The 25843-nt window shown below is 44.1% G+C and overlaps 1 protein-coding gene across 1 annotated transcript in view; it reads right to left on the bottom strand.

Annotated features, from left to right (window-relative positions):
• TMEFF1 (transmembrane protein with EGF like and two follistatin like domains 1) overlaps positions 1-25843 on the bottom strand; it is a 577671-nt gene that overhangs the window by 317638 nt on the left and 234190 nt on the right. The window contains exon 2 of the mRNA XM_069620632.1: positions 19668-19777. Within this exon, the coding sequence (XP_069476733.1) occupies positions 19668-19777 (110 nt within the window). The remainder of the gene's footprint in view (positions 1-19667; positions 19778-25843) is intronic.

The following is a 25843-nucleotide window of genomic DNA, read 5'->3' as shown; positions in this document are numbered from 1 at the left end:
ATTTGTTGACGCAGTTATTGATCAGCTGCTGGCCCCGAGGGGCTCGTACTATTCATATCCCAGCCTGCAGAAGGGGATTCGCGAACACACCTTTTCATATTTCCGGGATTTTGAAAACAATGCTATCGAAAATGATGTGTCAGCGATAATGCTAAGCATGAATCAGCAATTCCTCTGATAAACTATTCATAAAAATAGCAGTACTCGGGGCTCGTTTATCAAGAAACCCTGTGGGGGTTCAGTGCTGGGGTTGGGGGGAGGGGAGGAGGCTCGGTCTGGGACATAGAGAACAAAGAAGAAATACATGCCTGTGATGCAGGCGGCCAGGCGTATATGTGTTCCATAGAGGATTCGGTGGTTGCAAATGGTAACATGCATTGTCAAAGCCCATAGTTTTGGCTGCTGAATAGTGAACACATTTTCGGAGTTCACGCAGACAGAAAATCGTTGGGCAATGTTGAGGAGAAAGCAGACAGAGTGTGGAGAGAGGGTACAGGTGGGGTTCCGAATCTGAGGTTTGATAAAGAAATGACAGCGAGATGTGTAAATTGATGATCATGAGGAGTGATGAATATGTTAAGGGTGTTGCCCTGGAGGGACGAAGGAAATATTTTGAAGATGGATACATGCATGAACATGTGAAGGCAAATGGTAGTGTGGGGATATATGACTAGATACATGCGTAAGTGTGATGCGGATGACTGGGTTATTGAATAAGCAATTAGGGATGGATAAATGAGTGTGAGAATGGGCAACCGAATCAATCAGAATGTGAGGGTGAGTGAATGAGTGAGTGCGCGAACAGCAGTCTGGGGCCCACAGCAAGGCCGTGTCACCTGGCCCCGCGGCTTACTGTGCGGCGGCCAGGAAGTTGGAGCATGTGCAACACAGCGGGATACAGGAGTCAGGATGCTAACTTATTGAAAACCGGCAATGCTTTCTGCATGACATTTGTCAGCAGCCTCCCACCCTCCCTAGGGGATAGTTTGAATTTGTGTGGAGAATGGCGGGTGATAGGCAGCTGCTCTTTCTAGCAGCAGCCCTGTCCAAGGATGTAGGCAGATGACCGTGTTAAGATACAGTACGAGAGTCAAGCTACTACATTGTTCAATAGGTCCTTAATCCGGGTTTAGAATAACTGTACCTCCCGAAAAAGAGGATGGCGTAATGGAAATACCAAGCATGTTTTAATCCACTTGTCTTCATATGTACATTCCTGTGTAGATTACTGTGTTACAATTCTACATATGTGGGATTTTTATTTGTAATGTGGCTCTAACTCATGTTTCCGGCAAGCAAGATTGGGTGTTATCGGCCCGGGGCACAAGCTAAAGCCGCTCAGGCCTTTCCGCTCGCGCCTTTAACTCGGGCCCCGGCCGATAACACCCGATCTGCATGGCCGGATCGGGTGTTAAGGCCATAAGCACTCCGGGTTACCAAAAAAAAAAAGTATGTTCCTTCGTCCCGTTGAACGAAGGAAAATCATTTCTCGGGATATCCGCCATACGGAGCCCTCTTCCCTTTCCATGGCGGCCATCCGGAGCACTGAGGACAGCGCGGAACAGCAGAGGGCAGTGGCCAGTGCCACATCAAACATGAGGACCGCAAAGGGAAGACTGATGGAGGGCTTGCTATTATCCACAAGAACTCATGGACATGTAACCTTTAGCCGCACACCACACCAGCATCCTTGGCACTCTATGCCTGACTCTACCGACTTACCCATGCTCAGACTGCTAACTTTCACCTGATTCACAGACCAGCCAAAACCAAGACGCCCTTTCTCGATAAAATCATAGACCTCATCACAGCAGCATCCTTCAACAATACAACACACTTTTTCTTCAGAGATGTCAACCCAGTAAGGAGCAAAGCAACCAAGAAAATTGGAGACTCTACTCAAACTGTTCAACACCATGGACATATGGGACCTCATCACAGAACTACCTAACAACAAAGTCAAACCCCTTGACATGGTATTCATTGCATCCCCAGCCGTTGTCTGTCTCTCCCCTCTATATTTGGAAATGACAGGTCACGCAGCCACACTATCCTGCTCCACCAAACACCTCTATGCTACTGGGGCAAAGCCAAGTTAAGCAAGACCACTCTTTTGGGAACTTCTCCATTGACGCACTGATCGTGTTAGCCTCAGTAACGGGAGTTTTGACAGAATTTGCTGCAAATATATATATAATTAATGTAGGGGCATTAAGGGGGGGGGGCTGAGAGCAGCCTCCCCCGCATATATTTGCGGCACAATCAAACTTTAAAACATAAATAGACAAAATGTACTGCAATAAAATCTTTTTGGGCAAATCACATAGAACCTTAGCCTCCCCATCCAACCCCTTGGAGAATGACAACACCCAGCTCAGCACGCTCAAGCACACCCTAACTGAAACCGTAAACACCCATGCAGTGATTTGCCTTTGCCCCAGCAAACATAAAACTTCCAAACCTTGGTAGACACAGGAGCTCATCAACAGCAAGTGTGCAATCCACAGCCATCCCTGGCAACCCTCCCTTCAGCATACAGGTCACTTATCACAACAGCCAAACAAAATGCTAAATAACACACATCAAGGAAGTAGCCAACACAAGCTGTCAGGACCAGGACCCGTCCCTGGAAGGTTTGGCATTACTGGAAGGTAACGCTGCATAGAGCCTCCACATAGCGGTCTAGCCCTCATCCAACAGGGCGGACACCTTTACTTAAGCCAGCCCCGCCCACTTCCTAGCGCATTGTATCTGTTTATTTTCACCGATACTTGCGCTCCGGCTGTACCTCCGTATAGCTTTCCCTTTGCCTCCTGCAGTACCTCCTTGGCCCCCCTTTCTCCAGTGAATCCACCTCTCTTATTTTCCCATCTCTAACCGTACTTACTCTCGGTACTCGACCGCCTCTGTTTCCCTACTTTTTCTCCTGCTTTCAGCACCTGGCCGCTCATACTTGCGGAATCTCTTCCGCCTCTCTCGCAACAGTTCGTGGGTCCTCCTTCCTTTTTGGGTAGTAGGATCTGAGGTTATCTCCTCTACTTTTCTTCTTCCTTCTTATTTATTTTTTCCCACTGTGATCGACCGGCTCTTACCTGGAAATCAGCCGTCCAGCCCACCTTTGCCTGGGATTCTGGATCTTCGGCTGTTATTCTCATCTCAAGGTCTACGAAGGCAAAGTTAATTACCTGGATTGGTTCCTCACTTTCAACGCACTCGATCCAGATCCATCTGCATATTCCGGAACCAAGGGACTTTGTTCTACACCTCTTCGAAGCTACACTTCAGGGTTATTTGCCGTCTGCGGCTTTTTCCCTGTCAACTGGGGCTTGGCTCCTCGGGGTCCCCCCGAGACATGTTCCACCTCCTGTCGAGGTGGCCTCTGAGGGAGCCAGAACTTATTTGCATGACAGAAGGTCCAGAGAGAAATCCGCTAAGGATCTTCACAAGAATCCCCGGAAACAGTCTTCACTTACCCAAAGGAGACAAGAGGACGCCTCAGGTGAGGAGGAGCAGGGGGCGGAAAGGGATTATTCTGACACAAGCAGAGTAATCTTATAACCACATGGAACACTGCATCATCCCCTCTTCCAGACCCAGCAATATTGCAATCCACTGACAAATGCAGTGTCATCAACATATTATTCACAGATAAGACAGAAAAAATAAAACAACAAACTGCCAGCTACAGACACACACTGGAGAGGTCCTGCCCAAACCAGACAGCAGCATATCAAAATGGACTGAATTTAAGACAATTGCTATAGAAGACCTGACCAGTGCTCTTGCAGCCCTCACCCCCTCTGCCTACAAAACTAACATTTTCACATCCTCTACTGTGAAGGAGAGCACCAGTGAAGCACTCATATCACTCTCAACCTCATCAATGCATTCATCACACAAGGCACCTTCTTAAATGGACTGAATATTGGCCAGATCTTCTTCCAGCTGAACAAATCCACACTCGACCTCACTGACCAACTATTGCCCTATCACACATCTAACCCACCTGCGATTGAGAAGACCATCGGCATCCAGTTGTATGAAGGGATCACTCCTACAGGAGGTCCAGTCCAGTTTCCACCATGATGCACCGGTATCAGGTAATATTATCTCCATATATATGGTCGCCGTAAATAATATCGCCGGGAAAAAGTCGTGGCGATATTATTTGGGTGACCATATATCCATATATATGGTCACCCAAATAATATTGCCCTGACTGTCCCCATGGACAGGGGCAGCGGGGGTTGCGGGGGTGTCCCCCGCTCCCCATGAAGAAAAAAAAAAGGTTTGGGGGCTGCGGGGGTGTCCCCCGCATGTTCCATGTAATAATGTCCCCACAAAAAACTACAATTTTTCGGCTATTTTTTTGCATGGCGATATTTTTGCGGGGACATTATTACATGGAATCGATGCACCACAGAGAAGACCACCACCCAAGTTATCAATGATGCCTTGCATAACCTGGATAAAGGTCCTGACAAACGGGACACCTGCTTGTCCATCCTACACAACCTCTCTGCTGCCTTCGGTACTGTTGGAGGTGAACCCCTCCTTCCCACGTGCAAGGCTTCGACACAATAGTCCTGCAGTGGTTCACCTTCAATCCTCACAACAGAGATAAGCATATCAAGATGTGTCAAAACAGATGCAGGTGCCACCCAGTAACGTGCAAAATTCCACTAGGTTCCTGTCCCCTGTTATCTTGTACATGGGACCTCTGGGGGAATTCCTCACCAACACTGACATCAATATACACCAATATACAGACGACACACTGTTTAACATAAAGATCATTGCTATGAAAAACATTCATCTAACTACTAAAGCACCGCTTGTCCCTCATCCGATCCTTGATATCAAGACCTACATGATGCATGACCCAACAGCGCTTCAGGTTCCTCTTCGTCTAGGAAACTGCATCAAGCATCCCTACGTTACGAATTAGCTAGCTGACATGAAGCTCAATGGTGTCAGACAGTACAAAATCTCTCGGCTTAACCATTGACCTAAACTCTCATTCAAAACACACATCACCTAAAAGACGCAAACAGTATGGCACCAGCTTGCACTCCTCTGTAAAGGTAAGCTTCTCATCCCTGCCCCAAGTTTCATAACAGTAGTTCAAGCCCTGTTCATCTCCCGTCTGAACAATGTAACACCTTGCTCCCAGGAGTCCCAGATGCTACCTTGGCCTCTCTGAAAGCCATCCAGTAAAATGCTGCTTGCCTCATCACAGGACTTTTTTTTTTAGCACATTAGCCCCAACAGAGAAGCATTGCACTGGCTGCCTTTTGAAGCACACATCATGTTTAAGAAAGCTTGCATAGCCTACACATAAGTCAAAACCAAAGCACAACTCCACCTGGCCGAGACCCTTGCTACCTCAGGAGGACAGAGCACCGCCGGAATTCAAGACATTGCAAGACCAGAACCAAAAATGTGTAATAGAGAAACAACAGAAAAAAAGTCTTTCACAACCCACTTTTCTGGCTATGTACCTTGTCTCTGGAACAAGCTACCAACCCAGATAGGACTTTCACCCCTCCCTCCTGCACTACGGGAAGGACCCGACAACCATACTCTTTAAAGAACATCTTGTCGATTGTTAATCCTTCCACTAAAGTCTACTCCCCTCGAAGACCGGCCTACTGCCCAGCTCCCTCAACCCATCCCAGCTTCTCTGCTTCACCTGCACCCTATTTGTAACCTGATGGGTGTGTCCCCATGTACAGCACTGTGTAGCTTCCCAGCAACAGATGCCTGGATTATAGCCCAAACATGGCACGTAGCTTTTACAATGGATCCCTTTGGCGCCCACCTGCTTTATGCTGGTGCAATAAAGCTGTTGGGCTCCATTGGGATCCCTAGCATTTGCGCCGACATGACAATGCACGCTGGAGCAAATGCTGGGGCATTTGTATGGTGGAGAGGAAGGGTTGCCACGGAAACGCAAGCTGCGCGCTGCCCCTCCTCTCTGCCACACAAATTAATGAAAATGAGCCGTGACGTCAATGGAAGATGTAAGTGGAGTCACATCTATCTTTTACCTGGACCTTCCTGACCTAACAGTTCAGTTCATGGGGCATTGCAGACAGCATGGACCTTATGGTTTAATCACCCAACGAATACTGAGGACTACTTGATTTTGAGCTTCCTTGTTAGGTTACATGCAGCGAGAGCAGGGAGCCAAAGGCTGATGAGATGCTACCTAAACACATTTAACCCAGAAGGGTTAATGTGCACTTCCAACACACCTACTCTATGAAACCCAGTCCTAGGGCAAAAAGTAGCAGAGTTTCAAAGAAAGCGGAACTGTATCCTATGAGTGAGCATATGGATGAACAGGGAAGTGTGGCAGTCGAGCAGTAAAACATGGCAGAGGGGTGACCAAAAAGTGGCCTCTCCCCTCGCTGCCGCTCCCACCACCCCATCAAAAGAAGACAGGAACGTTTTCAGGAAATTGAAAAATAAGGCAGGTATAAATGACCATTAGACTTTGAGAAATAACCGGGAAAATCACTGAGATACAACGCAGAAGAACCACAGCCGCCACATTTAGTAGAGCTTGAAGATATGCCACCTCTCTAGGAATAAGTGATGGCTGGTGAATTTTTTAACTGGAGGGGGGCAATATTTCACCTATATATGGCAGGGCAGCCAAGCCTAGCGAGGGAGCCCACACCACTCAATGGGGATTGGGTGGGGTTCTCCGCCCGAGAAATTTCTTTAAATAATGGGCGAAAATGGTGCATTTTGGAGCACACTTTTTTCAGAAAAATTGGATAAAAAGCCAAACAGTTTGAAATTGGATTTTGTAGGGTAACTCTTGAAAAAAATCCAATATTTGCAGGTCACCAACAGTGCACAGTAGCATTTCCCCAACACATTTTCATGATGCCTTTTCCCTCAATATGTACCAGTATAAAACATTTTCACACTGGCTGCGCCCATACATTTCCATGCTGACTCCACCATTATACCCTATTATTCCCATATCAGAACATACTCAGGTTTGCTTTGTGCATAATGCCAGTAATGATACTATAAGAAAACATGTCCATGTTTGTTCAGCCAATATATGGCAGTACCCCACGTAAGAACATACTCCAGTTGGCTTTAACATTAAAAATGCATGCCAAAGTATGAAAACATGTCCAGACTGGCTGTCCTAAAATGCCAGTCGAGTTAAATAACTTGTCTTGATTGCTTTATCAAAGCATCCCAATACAAAAATGTCATAACACAATAAGAAATGACTACACTGGCTGCATTCAAATGCCAGTCTAGCTACATAATAACACTTATGCTTGTTTTACCAAAGATGCCTAATACAAAATGTCATGCCACAGTAAGAATAATTTCGCAGATCCTGCTAGCTTTATCAAAGATGCCAAATAGAAAATGTTATGCCTCAGTAAGAAATGGCTAGACTGGTCGCATAAAAATTGCCAATCTTGCTTCGCAATAACACTTATCATGCTTGTCATAACACAATAAGAAATGGCTAGACTGGCTGCACTGAAATGCAGATGCCCATAAATAAATGGCATTCCTTCCCCTCATTGCCCTCCAGCGCCTCACATGCACAGATAATCAATTGTGTGTATATGCAAGGCGCTGGGGGGCCTAGGAGTCATACTTGACATTGCATGTGAGGCGCTAAGAATCGCAGCGGACTGTGCTGGCATTCTTTACTGGGCATACCCAGTAAAAAATGCCATGCCTGCCCCCTGGGCCCCAGTGCCACGCACACACAATGAATGGGATTGTGTGTGTACGAAGCACAGGGGGGGGGGACTGGGGTAAGTCATGTTTTTTTTACTGGACATCTAAAATAGATGTCCAGTAAACAAATACCATCCCTGTACCCTGGGTCCCACATCACCTCAGATGCAGAGCTGATTTTGGCCGGTGGGGAAGGGGCCTTGTGCAACAAAGGTGTTTTTTAAAATGCCTTTTTTCTAGAAAACCTCTTAACCCCACTCGCCAAAATCATCTCGGACCAGCACAAACACACACACTTACACGACATACACACAAGAAGCACTTGCTGGCTCATTCACAGTCACGGGCACCCATCATGCACTCACTCATGACACAAGCATACATGCATCCATACACATATTTAAATAAATAAATGAACATACAAATGCACACATTTAGACAACATACACACTGCAAGCACTCTGCCTCATTCACACGAGCACCCATCATGCACTCACTCATAACACAAGCTTACATGCATCCATACACATATTTAAATAATAAATAAATGCACATAGAGACACACATTTACACAACATGCACATATCAATCACGCTCTCATGCACACCAGCGTCCATCACCATATATTCATTCACCTAACAACACAAGCATGCACGCACCCATACACATAATTTAAATAAAAAAAAACAGAACATAAACAAATGTACCTTCTGCCGCAGGTCTTCCCTTCCAGCGCTGTGGCTCTTGCTACCATGAACAGGAATCAGGAAGCCTCCTGGTTTCTGCTCATGCGTAGAGGGGCCTTAGTGTGGGTGATGAGACACCCCACTTAAGCCTGCTCTGTCTTTTGTGCGAGGTGGCGCATACAGACATGCAGTTCCCCAGCCAGCATTTCCAATGAGCCATGCGAGGCTGGGGAAGCAAACGCCCTCAGCCTTGCATATCTCATTGAGTTTGCATGGCTAGGGTACTTTAACTGTTAAAGGAAAACAGTGTTTCCCTTTGACAGTTAAGAGCACTGCCTCAGCTGAAAAAACAGCTGAGGTAGTGCTCGTATATTAGTGGACTGGCTCCTCCATAATGGGTGAGAGGGGGTCAAGATCCGATAGTTTGATGCCCCCTCGCCCATTATGGATGAGCTGCCCCTACTAGGAATACACCTGGTCTCATTGACTACAAGAGCATTGTTGCATATCTCCAACAGACCACAGAGGACCTTTAAAAAGGGGAATATTTCCCCAACTTGAGTCCTTTAACCATGCTTGCAAAAAATGCTTGACTTGCAAGCCAGGGGGCAATTTATTTTCAGGAAATCAAACTTTGTTTTTCTGACCAGATGCTCTGGTTGTGAATCCGTCAAGGAATCACTAAAATGCATAGAACTGTATCCACTGCTTCCTGCAACTGCTAATTTAACTTGTTTTATTCCACACAAGTATTTATAGCAGGTTCAAACGTAAGCATGACTTTTAAAAATGACTCCTTACAAACAAGCTCCTGCATGTGCTGTCTGAGATTTTAGAATCCTCAAGCAACAACGCAGGACATGGTTTTGTGAGGAGCAGCGGTCTGGAAAAAGAAGGAAAGGAAATGCATAAAGGGAAAAAGCAAGCTGGGTACCAGAAGGACCCATACAAGAGCATTGCGAGTGAAGAGCTCCAATAGAAGGAGGAGGAGAGGCGAGAAGGGCAAATAGGAAGGCCAAGACTGAATGCCTGCTATCTAAAGAGGACGGGAGAAGAGCTAAGAAAATGCTCTCCAGCTGGCAAATATCATAGGATGCTGTGGAAAAGGGATCAAATTGAAAAAGTCCCAAGAGCTGACAATTGAAAAAGATCAATAAAGCCTGGACACTGGTGTTCAGAAGTATTGGGTTTTGAAAGAAAACGTTGTGTTAGTTTGGGGCAATACATTTTTATCTGTCCTGATGAAGGCCTAAAAGAAAAAAATGAGGAGCACTCAGTGGAGCTTGAGTGGATTCTGCATGTAAAGGCCAAAACACACAGGTGTCGACATGTTTTAGGGTGGAAGCACAGTATGCTGTAGATGAAAAATAGGGTCTGAGAATTTTGTCACCTAGACAAGTTTTTTGAAGGAACCAGTCCAAAGAGTTTTTGTCATGAAGAGTCTGGTCAAGCATATTATGTGGAAATAAAATACAACTGAGAAAAAATGACCAGTTAGAAAATGTCGACTTGATCGCAAGGTCCTTTGGGTAGTGTATCATGCAGTGGATGGGAAGCAGAGTAACTCTTACACCAAATAATGGAACCAACTCAGGAAGATGGCAAAGTTCATCTGATTTATTATCAATTGTCTAAAACAGGGAGTTACAACGGACATCAACGGACATCGCACAAGCATTCCCGAAGCATTTCATCATAAAAAAATCACACTTATATGGTAACTATTTGTCATACGTGACGTCATACTACGTGGCAAATAAGAGAAACCTATGGAGGGTTGCGATACTTTCAAGGGGAACATCTAAGTATACTTTCTATAAGGGCTTGGGTTGTGATTGGATATCTACTGTCAGGTGGCCACTCATGCCCACCCCTAGTGCAAGTCCTCTTCAACAATTATTAGGTACACAGTATATTATTGGCTCCCAAACTATAAGGCCCTTTGTTATATGGCCCTCTAGAACTGGTTGGCATGCTCATGCCAGTCTGGAACATTCTGCTCACTAGCAGCACGTAAGATCATACCCCAGGTGTCAGGAGGTGGATTTGACTCTACCTCCCCACCCAATTAGGCTATCATCTCTCATTACCAATGCCTTCTGCCATGAAGATTGCCTTTGAACTTGGCCTGGCAAGTATCCTTGCCTCTGAGAAATTAAGGGAGTGTGAGCATGCGCTATAATAGTTCTAGAACTGTATGCCCAACTCTATTTCGATCCTTGGCTCAGGTGACAGGAGACCACAATTTGGCCCATCTTGCAGTATTTAATTGTCTTAAACTAATCAAACTGGGCACTCATTGTGTCCTTTCTTTACACCTTAACAAGCGATGATTCAGCATCTCATGTTCACAATCTTCAAGAATAGATAACCAGTCTTCGCTGCTCCAGCCTTGACACCAAGCTAGACAGCTCTTCTTGTTTCTTCCATGATCCCAGCTAATTATTTGCTGCGACACAGCTTTTGATCTTTCTCTCCATGGGTTTGAACTTACTAAAGTTGTGACACCAATGTCCAGCTTCTATATAATGGCGGCTCCCCCTGCAGTCTATTCAAGTCATATAGCCTTCTATGATCACTTAGTCTACTTGCGTTACTGCATCTGTTCAGATATTGAATGACTTGCATTTTCTGCAGTGTTCTTCACACATGCAATCTTCTTTTCGCATATGAAAGTTTAGTTTGTCATCAGTTTCTGTAAGGTCCATACACTCTCTTCTTCATCCAGTCTTCTCCGTGCGTCATGCTCATTTCTTGTTATCTCACCAGCTCCTTTTCTTGATATTTTCATATTTCTTCGGGGACTTCCTCCATGAGATTGTCATCTCTTCGGGATTACATCTGATAGGGCTTTCTAAGTGGATCCTTTTTTTCGAATATTCGCTGCCGAATGGTCACAACTGCCGGTGTCAAGCATGGCACAATTTCAGGATTCCAGCATATAGGTGGGAGGGGGCAGGACTTCCTGCAGAGGTATTTGGCTGCTACTCTACAGACTAAAGGACAAAAACATTCCAGACCAGTATAGTGTGTGTACCAGAGTTCACATACTGTGCCTTTAAAACACTGTTACAATGTTCTGTTGAAAATTTGGCACTGTATTAGTAACCCCACGATTGAAGTATTTGTTTCAAATGAAATTGGCTGTAGGGTGAATTATACCAATTTTACACATTGTCTTCTGTTGTTGGTATATTTCTTTTACCATTGTGAAGTGCACAATGGTAAAAGGGCACAAGATATATATTCATTGTTTTATATATGTTTTTTGATAAATAAATATGTTGTGGAGGTGCAAGAAGTGGGATGAGTGAATGAAGGATGAATAGATGGAGAAACAATTGTCTCTGTAAGGTGCTAAGTTTTTTGAGAATTTAGAAGAACAGCATTTATGAATAACATGCCCTGACACACATTTCACCATCTTGTACAATAAGAGAGGCATCTTTTTTCCTGTTGGGCAGGACTTTTGCGGAACTTCACAGGTAGTTTTGGTACAATGAAAGCTTTAGGGCCCAACTCATGGACAATGCGCTTTTATCCTGCAAAGGCTGCCCACCGAGAACGACACAGAATAGAAAATGCACACCGTATATGCAAGTCGCGGCCGGAACGCACCCGACACGCCCACATGCAAAGCAAAAACAGACAGAACAGCTACCTTTGCGTGTTCCCTCGGGTGCGTCTGCATGCACCCTTCACACAGTGTGTAGAGTCCCCCACAAGCGGGACTGCATCTCGGGGACACTGCGCAGGGTCCCATGTAACTTTTACCGGCACCCCGACAACATGCATACGATTTATAATAACACGGATAAAACTCTGAAAATCTGTTTGTGAACATCCATAAACCGTTTGTACACCACACTACACTGTGTACGCGCACCCCTAAATCTGACCAGATCCCCAGCTGCGTACACGCGCCCCTAAATCCAACATGCAACTCCACCTCTGTGCTGCGATTCCTATGTGCAAGTGTCTTTACGCCTGCCTTTGGGTGGCAGAGAAATCGAGCAATTTGCGTTGGCATTTCACAGGCGAGAGGTTGCGCGTTCAAATCCATGATTATGCTTTGTCGTGCACATTTATGGGCGTGCTATGGACTGCTTGAGGCCCCTCCCTCATAACGCCCACTTCTTCCCTTGTTCTTCCTCATTTTCCAAGTTCCGCACCCTACCCCGGCCTTTGCGCAGGCCTCACCCATGCTCTGCGTGGTGTCTCACGCAAGGCACTCGACAGCTCCCAGAGATGTGCGGAGCCTGCGCAAAATCCCCGAATAGTACGAAAAAGTACCACACAGTCAATTTGATCAATCGACAAACAGGGTTTTGTGCGCAGAATGGCGTGCAAATCCCCGATTTTACACGCAAATAATTCCAGGAATCGGACTCTTCAAATTCAGCACTTTATAAATCACTAATGATTTATAAATCACTAATGATAATAACGTTTCCATGCCAGGTAACCGAGATGCTAGAGAGCTGGCAAATAGAGCAAAAAGCCAGGAAGCTTTGTTGTACAGGTTTATGTTCTTTTTCCCGGTTTCCTACCACCTAGATAACTGACATTTGGTTCGCCATATTTGCTTATTTGGCATCATTTCATTGCAAATAATGCCTGATAAAAAAAGCTTTTATTGCATTTTATGTCTTATTTTTATAATATTATGTATCCAAATTGCTTGCTCTTTCGTTCATATCTCTAAATGTGTCCCAATAACCATACAGAAGAGATCCACAAAGGTTTGTGAGTTCTCTCTCAAAATGTAATGATAAGCTTGCACACCAGCAATCTTCCCCACTTCCAGACATACTGATCATCATAGTGTTTCTATCCTGAGGCGTTGCCGGGGGTCGCTGAGGGGCTAAAGCCCCAGGCCTTTTGGTAGTAGCCCCGGATAGAAGCTCAGGGGATACAACCAAAAGGCTAGCTAGCCGCGAGTCCTCACAGTCCCAACATTAGCATAGCCCCGGATCTTTTCCATACATAGCAACACCCCTGCCTGTATCCTCCCCTCCTGTTCGGAGAGAGGTGGCAGCCCAGGGCATGAGTGATCTTGGGAAACCTCTCAGGACAGTTTCAGTTTTGCAGTTCACTTATTCAGCCCCTGGGAAGAGGGGACCCTTGATAAGTATTGGATACTTTGGGTTTAAAGTTGGAAGTAAGGCAAGGGGTTGGTATCTCCAGTTGTAGAAGTGTACCAAAAAAAATAGCGGAACTGTGACCCGGGCGGGGGACAGAATAGACAAGAAGGGAGCAACGTGCAACGTGGGTTGCAGTCATGCAGGCTGACAGCCAATTGGGTTGAAACAGATTTCAGTTTAGCTGCAACTGCTATCGGGTGGTAAAGTGGAGAAGCGCGTTAACTTCACAAAGAACAGTTCCAGAATGCTGAAAATAATTGCAAAAAGTAGTTCAATTGTTAACAGTAAAAAATAAAAGCAGTAGGACGCTGATCCTGATCGTTCCTGCTCACTTCCACCACTGGGAATATCTCATGTTAAAACGTTATCTCGTTTGCGTGCACTGTGATTTAGGAGGAATAGGAGCAAGACGATACTGGTAAGTGATATTGGCATCCCCTTTCCATGTTCCCATCACAGGCTTTACATAGGGTGGAACCATTCTTTGTCTTTTTGCTGCCCATGTGTGACCATATCTAATTTTGCCCAACAACCACAGGCCACTCCCTAAACACAAACCTCATCGTTTCATGCAGGGATTTCTAGTAATGCTGCTTTGCTGTATCCACTTCTTTGTTTTGATGTTTTTAGTGGGGGCCTGGCCTAAGTCCGCCTCACTGCACCCCATTCGCCTCACTTGAAGCCCCTCATCTCGCCTGCCCCCTGTTGCCCCAACCCACGTTGCCCATTGCCCACTGTCTTTCTGTGCGGCTGCAGTGTTTGGCAAGGAACGCATGCACCCATTCGAGAGCCCACCCTCAGCCTGCTGGAGTTCTCATGCATGCAAACAAGAGAAGCAGCACTTGCAGTGCAGCATTTGGGGTGGGCGGCATTGGCCGTGCACCATTTCCTATATAACATGATGAGTAACACCTTAGCAGTATTAGAGCCTGCAACCCATCTAAAGGATGCGTGCTGTGTGTGGTGGCGTAGCTGGTCTACATATAGTGCATTTGTTTAAATGCTGAGGATTTTAGTGTGGGAGATTAGCGGATTGCCTGGTGGCCATTTTAGAACATCCATCCGGTGCATCTGTGGCGGATCCCCATGACGGATCCATGGCTAGTTAGGTGTGTTGAAAAAGCCAGGCCTTCAGTGAATCAGGTGATCCAGGATCGCGCTGATTCTCACGGGAAGTGAGTTATAGGGTTTCCCCATAATGTTAGAGATAGCAGCACCTCGGTATCTCTTTCTGGCATACGACCAGATGTACTATCTTGCAGTATGTAATTTCTGGATCTCAGTGTTCTCCTGGGTTGGTGCTGAGTGATCTTTGCTTGGATGAATTTGGTTAAACACTGCTAAATTAATGGTTTACGCTGTGGTTCGGCCCTGCGTACACGCTGAGTGACCACATCTTCAGCAGTGTGGCATGTTTTACATCAGACTTTACTCCATAGTATGACTGTAGACCCATGAAGCATTTTTCTTTACTACAATTAGTAAGCCTCACAGTTAGTTCTTCCAACATGGCGGCTGCTTTGTTACAATGTAGCAGTTACGTTCTACACCACGGTGTGGTCTTGAATAAATGCTGGGTGCCACATAAATAGACTTTTTCAAGAGCGTTGGGCCCTCCCTGCTGCAATTGACTTGATGGAGGTTCACGTAGCACATCTGTAATGACTACAACCAGTACGTGCTATGTAGTTGTCTGTGTTGCATTTGCAACGCATTGGTATCACATACCAATTTGTACTGAAACACATTTTCCATGTTTCTTTCTGCTGCAGTTTTTCAGCCATAGTGTTATGGTGAATTGTATACCATGCACAGGTCCAATTGTTGCCCGTGTAAGGCGAGTGATTCGCAGGTTTTTAGCTTTACTCTCTTCCCTTTGATTTTTTGGCCAATTTTTAATTCGAGGCTCGTTGGTTTTGTTTCTTGTTCTTTTCTTTACCCAGACGGACTGGCTACATTTAAGATTGTTTTGCATGAATGGTACCCCTCAATTATAGAGATTGGTAAGACACAATGTATTGGCCTTTACTCTGAATACAAATTAGTTGGTGGTATTCCCGATACATTATGAATTGTACGCCTTCAAAATTATTTGCCTTGTAGGTATCTTATTACCACACACCACTCATCTTGTGTTGCCCCTGAGGAAGACCCCTTCACATTTCTGTGGGATTGAAACAAGTTGGGCGGTTTTGTGGGTCTGCCAATTTGGACATAACACAAAACATTCTTGTTAACCCTTTTTCTCAGTATTCAAAACACAGGTGTTTTCAAATCAGATGTATATTGTGGTCTTTTGAGAATAAGTGTATGGGCACTTTGGTTGTATAGAGAGGGACAGGGTTTTTAATTGCACATTGACTATGTGTCTTTGTACTATTAATTCATTTGCACAAGAATTTCTATGAACTTCACATGGATTTGCCATTGTATTCTGGTTAGAGAAACAACATCTAGAGAAACTTAATGAAAACATATTCTTTCGCTGTTGGCACTACCAGAGTTTCATTTTAACTGAACGGGGTTCCCTATGCTTACTTACTATGTAGATTAATGTAGGCAATTTTAGAAAGTCTCCATGCTATCATGGTTTCTAATGAGAAGTTGAGTTTTTGGTATAAATAGGTTAGGGTTTGCTTTCTAAGATGTCTTTCTCGATGTCCAGGGCACAAGGATCCATTGAGTAGCCTTCGTTGTTGCTGCCCTTTACCATTTTAGAGGACCCTGCTACAGAGATGGGCTTGTATTTGTTCAGTCTTGCAGTTGTTGGTGAAGTTTGAACCATACCGATCAGCAGATCATCTGAACGTTTTTGAATTTACTTCCAAGAGGGTGTAAGTGCAGGACGCCAGGTTACTCCTCTCCTTCAGGATTTTGAACATTTCAGTCTGCGGGCTGCTTACCGTTCTGATATGTTCTGTGTAGTGCAGTTTCTAAGCTTTTAAGATTGCTGCTTTGTAGTGTCAGATCTGTCACTGTTATGGTGACCAGATTTTTTTTTTAAACCAGGACAGGCCATAGATCTAGAAGTAGGACTACAATAAAACGGTAGTCCTACTTCTATGTCGCTGGCCTTTAGCGGGGAGCTGGTGTTCTCACAGGCGCACTCCTCTCATTGGAGGAGAGCGCAGGGGAGGGAAAGGGGGAGGAAATGGGGGCGTGAAAAGCATTCACGCCCCCATTTCCGTGCAGGAAGAGTCGCGCCAGGACCCGATTTTGGGATTTCGAAATCGGGTACTGGCAAAATCCGGGACCGTAGCCAGCCAGCCTTCCAATCCCCGGACGGGGTTTGGAAAATGAAAAAACTCCCAGGACCCCGGGACGCATGGTGATTTCCAACCGGGACGTCTGGTCGCCCTAGTCACTGTTATGGTGCCACGCTTGTCTTGCTACCTGATTCGCAATGTAATTCATATGACCAGCTCCTAGATATCGCAATTTACCTTGTTGCATGTTGAGCTGTTCGTAGGGACCCCACCAGTACTCGACTTTCACGGGAATACCTACGCTGGGAAGTATTCTCTCCCACTCTTTACTTGGTACACACTGCTGCACGCTCCCTACTTTTTACGCTTCCCCTGTTGCTGCACACTCTCCACTTCCAGAGGAAGCACACCACAAAATGGTACCTCAGGACATCGCCTCATAAGAACCTTACCAAGAAAGGTAGCAAGGGGCAGTCCTACGTAGATAGTTGATGGAGATGTTTGATGAGCGCTAAACACCTGTCTTTATCAATTCCTCTCATAGCAGTTCAAGCTGAGATATGCAAATCACTAGGAAATATCCCCTCCCTTTCAAAAATATTGCCTATAAACTAGTATTAAAATGCTGGGTTAGAAATGATGCAATGTATATCCTTAATTGTGTTTATTACCTGATTTGGTGGGCTTTTCTTTGAATATGAATGCGGTTTTTATAATTATTTGAAATATTGGATGTATGTGTGCATTTTAAGTGAAATTGTGTATGCAATTTGTATGAATTGCCAGATTGTATGAACTTGTGAAAGGTTTTATGTTAAACCATATCGCAATAAAGGATATATATATGTACACGTATTTATTTATCAAGGATTTAGAGTAACAAATGTTGCACTGCATTGAAAGTGGCCTTTACAATTTCCATGTCAGGTTAGTAAAGCTGTGCAGGCAAACTTGTCCATTTGTAATTCCTTTTTTCCAAATGTTTAATATTTGTATGTTTACCTTTCATGTGTAAAAAAAAAGGATTACTTCTCTTTATACATTGTTGTTGTGATGCACTTTTGAAGGCAATCAATCCTATTGAATAACGCCTTGAAAATCAGAGATCATAGGCCAGATAACAGAAATGTAGCACCGGTGCAAGTGCAAAGTTTGCACGGTATTAGCACTACGGCAAAGTTTGCCCTATTTTTTAAAAACACTGGGACACATTAAAAAACCATTGCACCTCGACAAGTGCACTTGAGCATATTAAAAGCAACAGGGCAAATATTGCTGTAGCGCTAAAAATATACATTTTTGATGCATTTTGCATAAGTGCAAAGTTTGCACTAGGGCCAACTTTTTCCTGGTGCAAAAATGTAGTGAAAATGAAAATAGGGCAAACGTTGCCCTAGTGCTAATACCGTGCAAACTTTGCACTTGCGCCGGTGGAAGGTTTCTGTAATCTGGCCCCATATGTTTTTTAAAATGCTGGGAAGAAAGTCGAGTAGACAATGCTTTGCGTGGCTGTGAAACAGTGTTGCATATTTTCTGGTTCCAGAGATGGGACGGGGCTGGGGCTTTGGATTAGTTGCGTTAATAGTGATCTTTTTTGCTTTATTAATTGATCAGTGTTCCATCTAGGATGCTCCGCTAATCGCATGTCCAGCATCTGCATGAGGTCGAAGGAGCTCCTCCGCCTTAGGAAAAGGCGTTGCATTCCTGGATAAACACTGCAAACGAAACATTTACCCGGCACGTGAATACCAAAGGAGGAACACACACAATGCAAAAAACAAACCAAAAACAAAGAGTTCGCTTGATTGAAGCTGAGTTTACACATTATCCAAAGCCCACATATATATGGGCATTGGTAGATGAGATTGCAGACCATTACTAGAAACACTTGTGTACAGGCGCGTTATAAATGACTTATCATATCTGCACCGCTCTCCCTCACCTTTTGTTTTCTCCGGCTCTACCAGAAATGTTGTCAGGCCTAGTACGGTAGTCGCCTGTCTGTTTCCATTTCCTTCCCACTCCCCCCCTCCCTTCCTTATCTATGTCTTAGCTCTTGCACTGTCTGAAATGTCGCCAGGACGAGTACGATAGGTAATTTCACATTCTTGTTGTTCATGGCCTGTACGAATGCCATTCTATTTTCCCTTGTTCCCTCCCTTGCCTTGAAGCGCTTTGCAACACATTGTGTATAGGCACTATTTAAATAAACGATCATATCATATACTGCAAATACAATTTCATCCATTTTTTGACCAAATTTCGCAGAAAATTTAGATGGGGGTTGGGTTGGGTATTTATTAAGGTGGGGATGTGGGGTGGAGATGTGGGGACCTCCCCCCGCATCTATTTCCGGTGCAACAAAACCACATAGATCCATTTATGGTTACAGCCCTTTTCATCCATAGGGACATTTCCCGACAGGTCACTTTGTTCGCACCACTGGCTCTCGGGAATTGCTGCTTGCGCTTTTCGTGCAAGGCCAGGGGGAGCGAAGAATGGACTGGAGGTCAGGAGTGGGACAGGGGAGCGAGGGCGGGTTTCGTAAGGGGGAGGGCCTGAGGACAGAGAGGAGTGGGTTGGATTCGGTGAGGTGTGGAAGGAGCTGGGCCTATGGGAGATCAGGAGTTCAGGGGTTTCCTTTGGAGAGGAGAAGGGAGGGGTGCAGAAGTGGGGAAATGTCGATGGGCAGGGGCTGTGGGGGTGTCCTCTGCACATGACGAGGGTCGGGGGATTGAGCAGGGATCCCAGGAAAATTGCCCAATGTTCCAACACCAAAGACGGGAAACGACTGTGGCAGAAAAGTGCAATGCAGGTCATTTTCATTGATCCATGTATACTAGAGGAAAATCCTCCACTGGAGGCCAAAGCTGAAAAAGAAAATAGTATCTTAAAGTCTTTACCTGAAATTGGCACACGCACTTGATGCCATCGGCTTCTTCCTTGCACACTCCCCCGTATCTACACGATGTTTCATCACATCCTCGCACCTCGGATTCTTTTACATTTAGCTCTGCATTAAAAGGAATGGAAATCATTTTAGAAGGATATTCCTCCTTTTTTAAATCAATAATTTAAAAAAGATCTTTTTTATTATGCACTAGCTGATATAACCGGCATTGCCTGGGCTTTCATTCCCTCATAGTTACATGTAACTGTGCAAAATCTGGTGCCGATTGGTGAAACGATGCAGAATTGTATAAGGAACAATGCTTCGCCAAACCACAAACCCACACATTTCTTTTGACTTTTGCTAAAATCCAAATGGGCTGTCTAAATGTCAAGTAGCCATTAATGTCTGGGGAGTCCTAACAGGAGACTGTGCAAAATATGGTGCAGATTGGTGAAACAGTGTGGAATTGTATAGGGAACATACGTGAAGCCACAAACCCAGACACTTTTGCTGAAATACTGGGAAAGGGGTGGGGTGTCCAAATCCCATTAGCCAGTTATGTCCAGAGAGTCCTAACATGGGATGTGAAATTGAATAGGGAAAATACACAAAGCCACAAAACACAAAATACAGAAAATGGAAATGAAGATGAGCGTTAAAGGGAAAATGAGTACCGGTAGGAAGAGTAGGAGTAATGGGGGGAATTAGAAGGTAAGAGAGATGGAATGTATTTTGTAACAAGGTTTTGTAACACCAATGTGTACTCACAAGAAAATGTTACTTGTATGAATGGATAGCCGACCAGGGCCTTACAGCTGTTAGAGCCTTGTACATTAGCCGTTCCACATAGTGGGTTAACAGGGGAATGCCCAAATGCTTTCATTCATTCAGTAAACAATTTTAGAATGTGAAAGTAACTGCGGTAAACCATTTTCTTTTCCAATCACTAATGATGCAGAAAACCTGGTGCTGCGCCTGAGGGATAATTGCACCCCTAAATAGTACATTTGCATACAAGTTTAATAGCTTCCAGGATTCTACAAATTGATACCAGCTATGGAATAAGCAGTACAGTGAGAGAGAAATAAACTTTATTGGATCAGATTGCTCCATTTACATATAATAAATAACACACACATAGCAGCCTAGACATCATATCCTATATAACAAAAGGCCTGTCATCACTGCTAGAGGGAGCTGTTACCTTACGCATACAATAATAAGACTTCAAGTTCAACTTCCAGGTGAACAAATTGTGTATTACAACAATGATAACATACAATTAGCTGCAGAAAAGGCCCAAGACATGGATACCACTTTAAAAGCATACTTCAGGTTGCAGATACTAAGAAAATATATAAAAAAATGTAAAACATATAAACTGAAATTCCTTTGATTAAGCACTATTCCTCCAACAAAATAAAGTACTTTTTCACCCATACAGAGGGATTTCTGTAAATACAATTATTTTCAGCATATCACGCCTCCACAATGTCTGTATTAAAACTCTGAACATTTCTTTCCGCACACACTTTGGCCTGTGCACACAGGCTATTCCATTAGTTTTAAGGCTATGCAGAATACATAAATAAAAAACCCTTTAAAAAAACTCCTTACAAGGGTACAGTGATATAATAGCAAAATAGGACACAACAAAAGAAGATGGTTTAAAGAGTTCTAGAATGGTAATCTGCTATTATATTTAAGTGCCATTGAAAATAATATTGTTTCCTACAATGGAAACTGGTTTTGCAGCCAAAAAGAATTATTTGTTGGTCCTCCAAAAAAACATCTCTCCTCAACCAGGCACAGCATTTAACAGATGTGTGTAAGGTACCAGTGGAGAATAACAGGGTACACTCACAAATGTTTATACAGGTCTTTGTATATGAACCAAAATCCCGCAGAGAGTTAAGAACGGACCGAATGTGTCATTTTCTGCCCTTGGAATTCTGCACTTCTGTTAGTGGGAAATGGCCGACTCTCGCTGCTGGAACTCATTTGGGGGTCTTCCTTTATTGGCTGCAGGCTATGCAGCAGTGCGATGGAGACTACCCAGCTTGCTGCATGACTCAGTTGAAAAGAAGGCTGTCTAGAGAAAATATATTTGGTCTTATGGGTGGCAAGCACACCCTGATAAGCAATGGGAGGAGGTTTGAAGTACTGGCAATACAGGAAAACTGAAGGATGGGGAATGATGAGGCATAGGATCAGAAAGCACTCAAGGGAAGGTGGTGCACACTGCAATTAAAGGTTTTGGGATTCCCCTGATGGATTTCTCTAATCCAGTTTGCTTCAAAGTAATCAATACTTGAATCAAGGAAAAGACCAATGATAAATCCTAATAGAGGACATTATGAATGGAAAGTCTTCTAAGTAAGGGCAAAGAGTACACCTTCACTCTTGGACATCACCTATGCCAAACGATTCCACTGGGTGTCATTTTGTGTTTAGAGTGCAGCTGTGAGAATGCCAGTGGTATTAAATGTCTATGTGTCATGGCGAATATACCCTGGCCGACTAAATGTTATCGGGAACTGATTCTATGCCACTGTCGCTGATGGTGGGTCCATCATAACTGGAAGCCTCCCTGCATGCCAGGTCATGCTGCTAATGTTTAAAAGAGCAACTCCATTGCCACATGTCAGCTGGTTAAATCTCCCCTAACGCACACCAGAATTGCACCGGCTTGCCTCCCTGCCATGTTCCACTGTGCGGAAAGTAATATTAGGGCATACGAAAACAGCAAGATCCATCTCTAGTTTCATGACCTCTTCGGCTGGGCCCCAAGAAGCATATTCATGTGAACTGTCGATCCCTTCCTGTGGAGTAAGTGACTTTAAGCTATATACAATGTAAAGCAATGGCCAACAACATCTCCTTTGTACCTTTCATCTCACTGTGGGTATTATGTCCCCTCCATTAGGATCCAGCTGAAGTGACCAGGTTGGCATGACCACGGCCATTTTCCAGGAGTATGAACGCCTCCTACTTCAATACTCATCCCTCTTACGATGCTTACTAAACATCCATACCATAGAATAATGGAGTGGTGCAATATAGTGTTTGAAAATCGCATTATTGCAGAAACACAAACCCTTTTACGTTCCAAAAACAATAGTAAAGACAACCTGTCAAAAAATAAAGAGAAGCTCTTGTCAAATTAAAATTGAATGAAACCTTCATAATCAAGCCTGCCGATAACGGAGGGGGCATAGTCCTTTGGGACAAATATGATTATGAGACAGAAGTCATGAAACATCTAAACGATCATTTGGCCTAAAAGAAGCTTCCTAATGATCCTACCAACAGACTTAAAGAAGAAATCATTAGCCTGATGAAACACGCTTTTGAAGAAGGTTGGATTGACTAAGATGAACAGTCATTCTTAGTCAATCAAAATCCTACCACACCAGCCTTTTATGTTTTGCCAAAGGTGCCTCCAAACCTCCGGGCCGACCAATTTTAACAGCCATAAATTCGATTCTAGAACCCCTAACGGTCTACGCCGACTGGTTCCTCAGGCCCTTTGTTGGGAAGATGCAATCATACATAAAAGACACCACAAGTGTGATCAATACTATCGCAGATATCCATATGACATCAGAAGACATACTTGTTACGCTCGATGTAGTAGCTCTTTATACGAGCATACCCCAACAGGATTGTCTCACTGTGATGGCCAAATATTTTGATTTACGCACCTCCACTTTAATGAAAGTGCCCAGGGCATTCATTTTAGAATGCATCTGCTTAGCTCTAAGGGAACACTTCTTTCTATATGGAACTACATTTTTCAACCAACTACAAGGGACCAGTATGGGGGCTACATTTGCCCCCGACCTGGCCAATCTCTACATGGACGATTTTGAGACCAATTCAATTTACCACTGTAATAATCAATTTAAATCTAACATCCAAGCCTAGTACAGATACATCGATGATGTTTTTATGATCTGGCGAGGCTCCATCATGCAACTCATGTATTTCTATACATGGCTAAACTCTCAAAACCTGTGCATTCAATTTACTATGGAACATAACAACATCAGGGTTTCTTTTTTAGACCTAGAAATCATTAAGACAGACCATGACACACTAGAAACAGTGCTCTATAAGAAGCCCACCGATAGGAACACACTGTTAAACTATTCTGGCTTTCATCCCAAAAGTTTGAAAGAAGGTCTCCCTTTTGGCCAATTTTTACGTATTCGGAGAAATTGCTCTCAGATAACTGACTATAAAACTCATGGTCTAGCTTTGAAGACCAGATTGAAAGACAGAGGCTATCCAAAGACCACAGTACAAAGAGCTTACAAGAGAGCCCAGCATATGACCAGGGAGACATGTTTACACACCACACAGAAAACTACCTTGGATAAGATTACATGTGTAAGTACTTTTAGTCCAATCAGTGCTGCCCTTCGAAAAACGATTCTTAAGCATTGGGACATGATAAAAACAGAAGATTTCAACTCTTCTAAACCACAGCTTGCCTTTAAAAGGCAAAATAATTTAAAAGACAACTTGGTACACACCTATCCTCTACCATCTACACCCAAGCACACACAAAACACATTATGGGGCTTACATCCTGTGACAGGTCACCGCAAATGTGGCAAATGTTCAGTTTATCCACAAACTAGGGACATGAAAAACATCACTTTAGGCACACGAGTGGTCCCATTGCGGGAGTTCACCAATTGTACCACCACCTGGGCTGTATATGTCATCATTTGTCCATGCAACTTAGTCTACATTGGTAAAACGAAACGACAGGTGAGACAACGAATCTGTGAGCTCAAATCGTGCATTAAAAACCAAACAGATAATAAACCCTTGGTAGCCCGTTGTGTGAAAAAAACAGCATAAATTTACAGATCTGCTCTGGTGTGTCCTACAAGTTGTCAAACAGGCCCCAAGAGGAGGCAACCGTGACCTGGCCCTGACACGATGTGAAGAACATTGGATTTACCATACAAACTCGGTCAAGCAAGGTCTCAATGTGGCGGTCGAATGGAACATATTTTTATGAAGTATATCTTCCGTTAGCAGCTGGACTTGTTTCACTAATGTCTATGTACCACGACCCACCTATTTGGCCTTTCTCCTTTTAACTCACTTCTGTTATTACAACATCTTACTAAGTCTGTTCGCATTAGCCTTTGCAAATGAAGTAGCTTTCAAACAAACTGAGGAAGGACACATCATTGCAGGATGCGGCGATACTTTTTACTATGTGTGTTTTCAAATATGCTCCCGTAGGTTTTCTCATTTAAAAAAATGCGATGAGAGCACCCGTGTCACACACTGTTTAATCGCCACACAAGTATAGGCATTAACAAAGCCTATACTACAAATAGCTTCTGGATTAATGTAAAATATTCCATAACAAAGTAAACCTAGCCTTTAGGTTTTGTCCAGCTATGTCTGCATTACATCACAGTCTTTCCCTGTGGCATGCTACTGCCGTTCGTAAGTGACTCTTATTTATTTTATTTTGTACCCCACTGACGCACTATAGAACTCCATGTCCCATCAAACATGTAGCTCTGTGTCTTATATGCCCGTGCGCCGATAACGCTTAAGCAAAGGTGTCGCCATGCTGTTACACCACAGAGGTTTGATAGCGCTATGAGGCCCCCCCCGTTGCATATCAGTATTAAACTACATATCCCATGAGCAATGTAGTTTTTTAACATCAACAAGACCACGTGACATTGTATCACAAGACCGCTCTATCTACCGGTAAAAAGGTAGCATTTGCAAGGGCCTTATTAAACTGTTCAAACTACATATTCCATTGGTTTTTTAGTTCTGATATATCCACACGCTCACGTGACTTTGTATCATGTGACCGCCTCTTCGATGTACTCCCGGATAATTAGCGAGAAGATTACTGGTCCTGTTCAACTGGTAGTGCAGCTCATCAGCATGTCGGGCAGTACAGCATTTCTAAGGTAAGCGCCGACACAGAGCTTTGTTTCCTTCTATGAAAATAGTTAAACAATGTGCATCCTACGATGGATTTTGTCACGTAGTGGTGTGCCTTTGCGTTACGGAGTCTGGAAGGCTTCAGTGCAGTGGGTCTTTCTTCTTGCCCCAGCTCTAAAGCACAAACTGGGCGAAATTTGTTGTGGCTGTTTTTAAATCTTAACAGCCAGCTATATATTTAAATATATCTTT

Source organism: Ambystoma mexicanum, chromosome 5q (assembly GCF_040938575.1).
Source record: "Ambystoma mexicanum isolate Mex_15411 chromosome 5q, UKY_AmexF1_1, whole genome shotgun sequence".
In the NCBI taxonomy this organism is placed as follows: domain Eukaryota; kingdom Metazoa; phylum Chordata; class Amphibia; order Caudata; family Ambystomatidae; genus Ambystoma; species Ambystoma mexicanum.
Note: the sequence above shows the minus strand (reverse complement) of the source record. Positions and strands in the feature narration are given on the sequence as shown.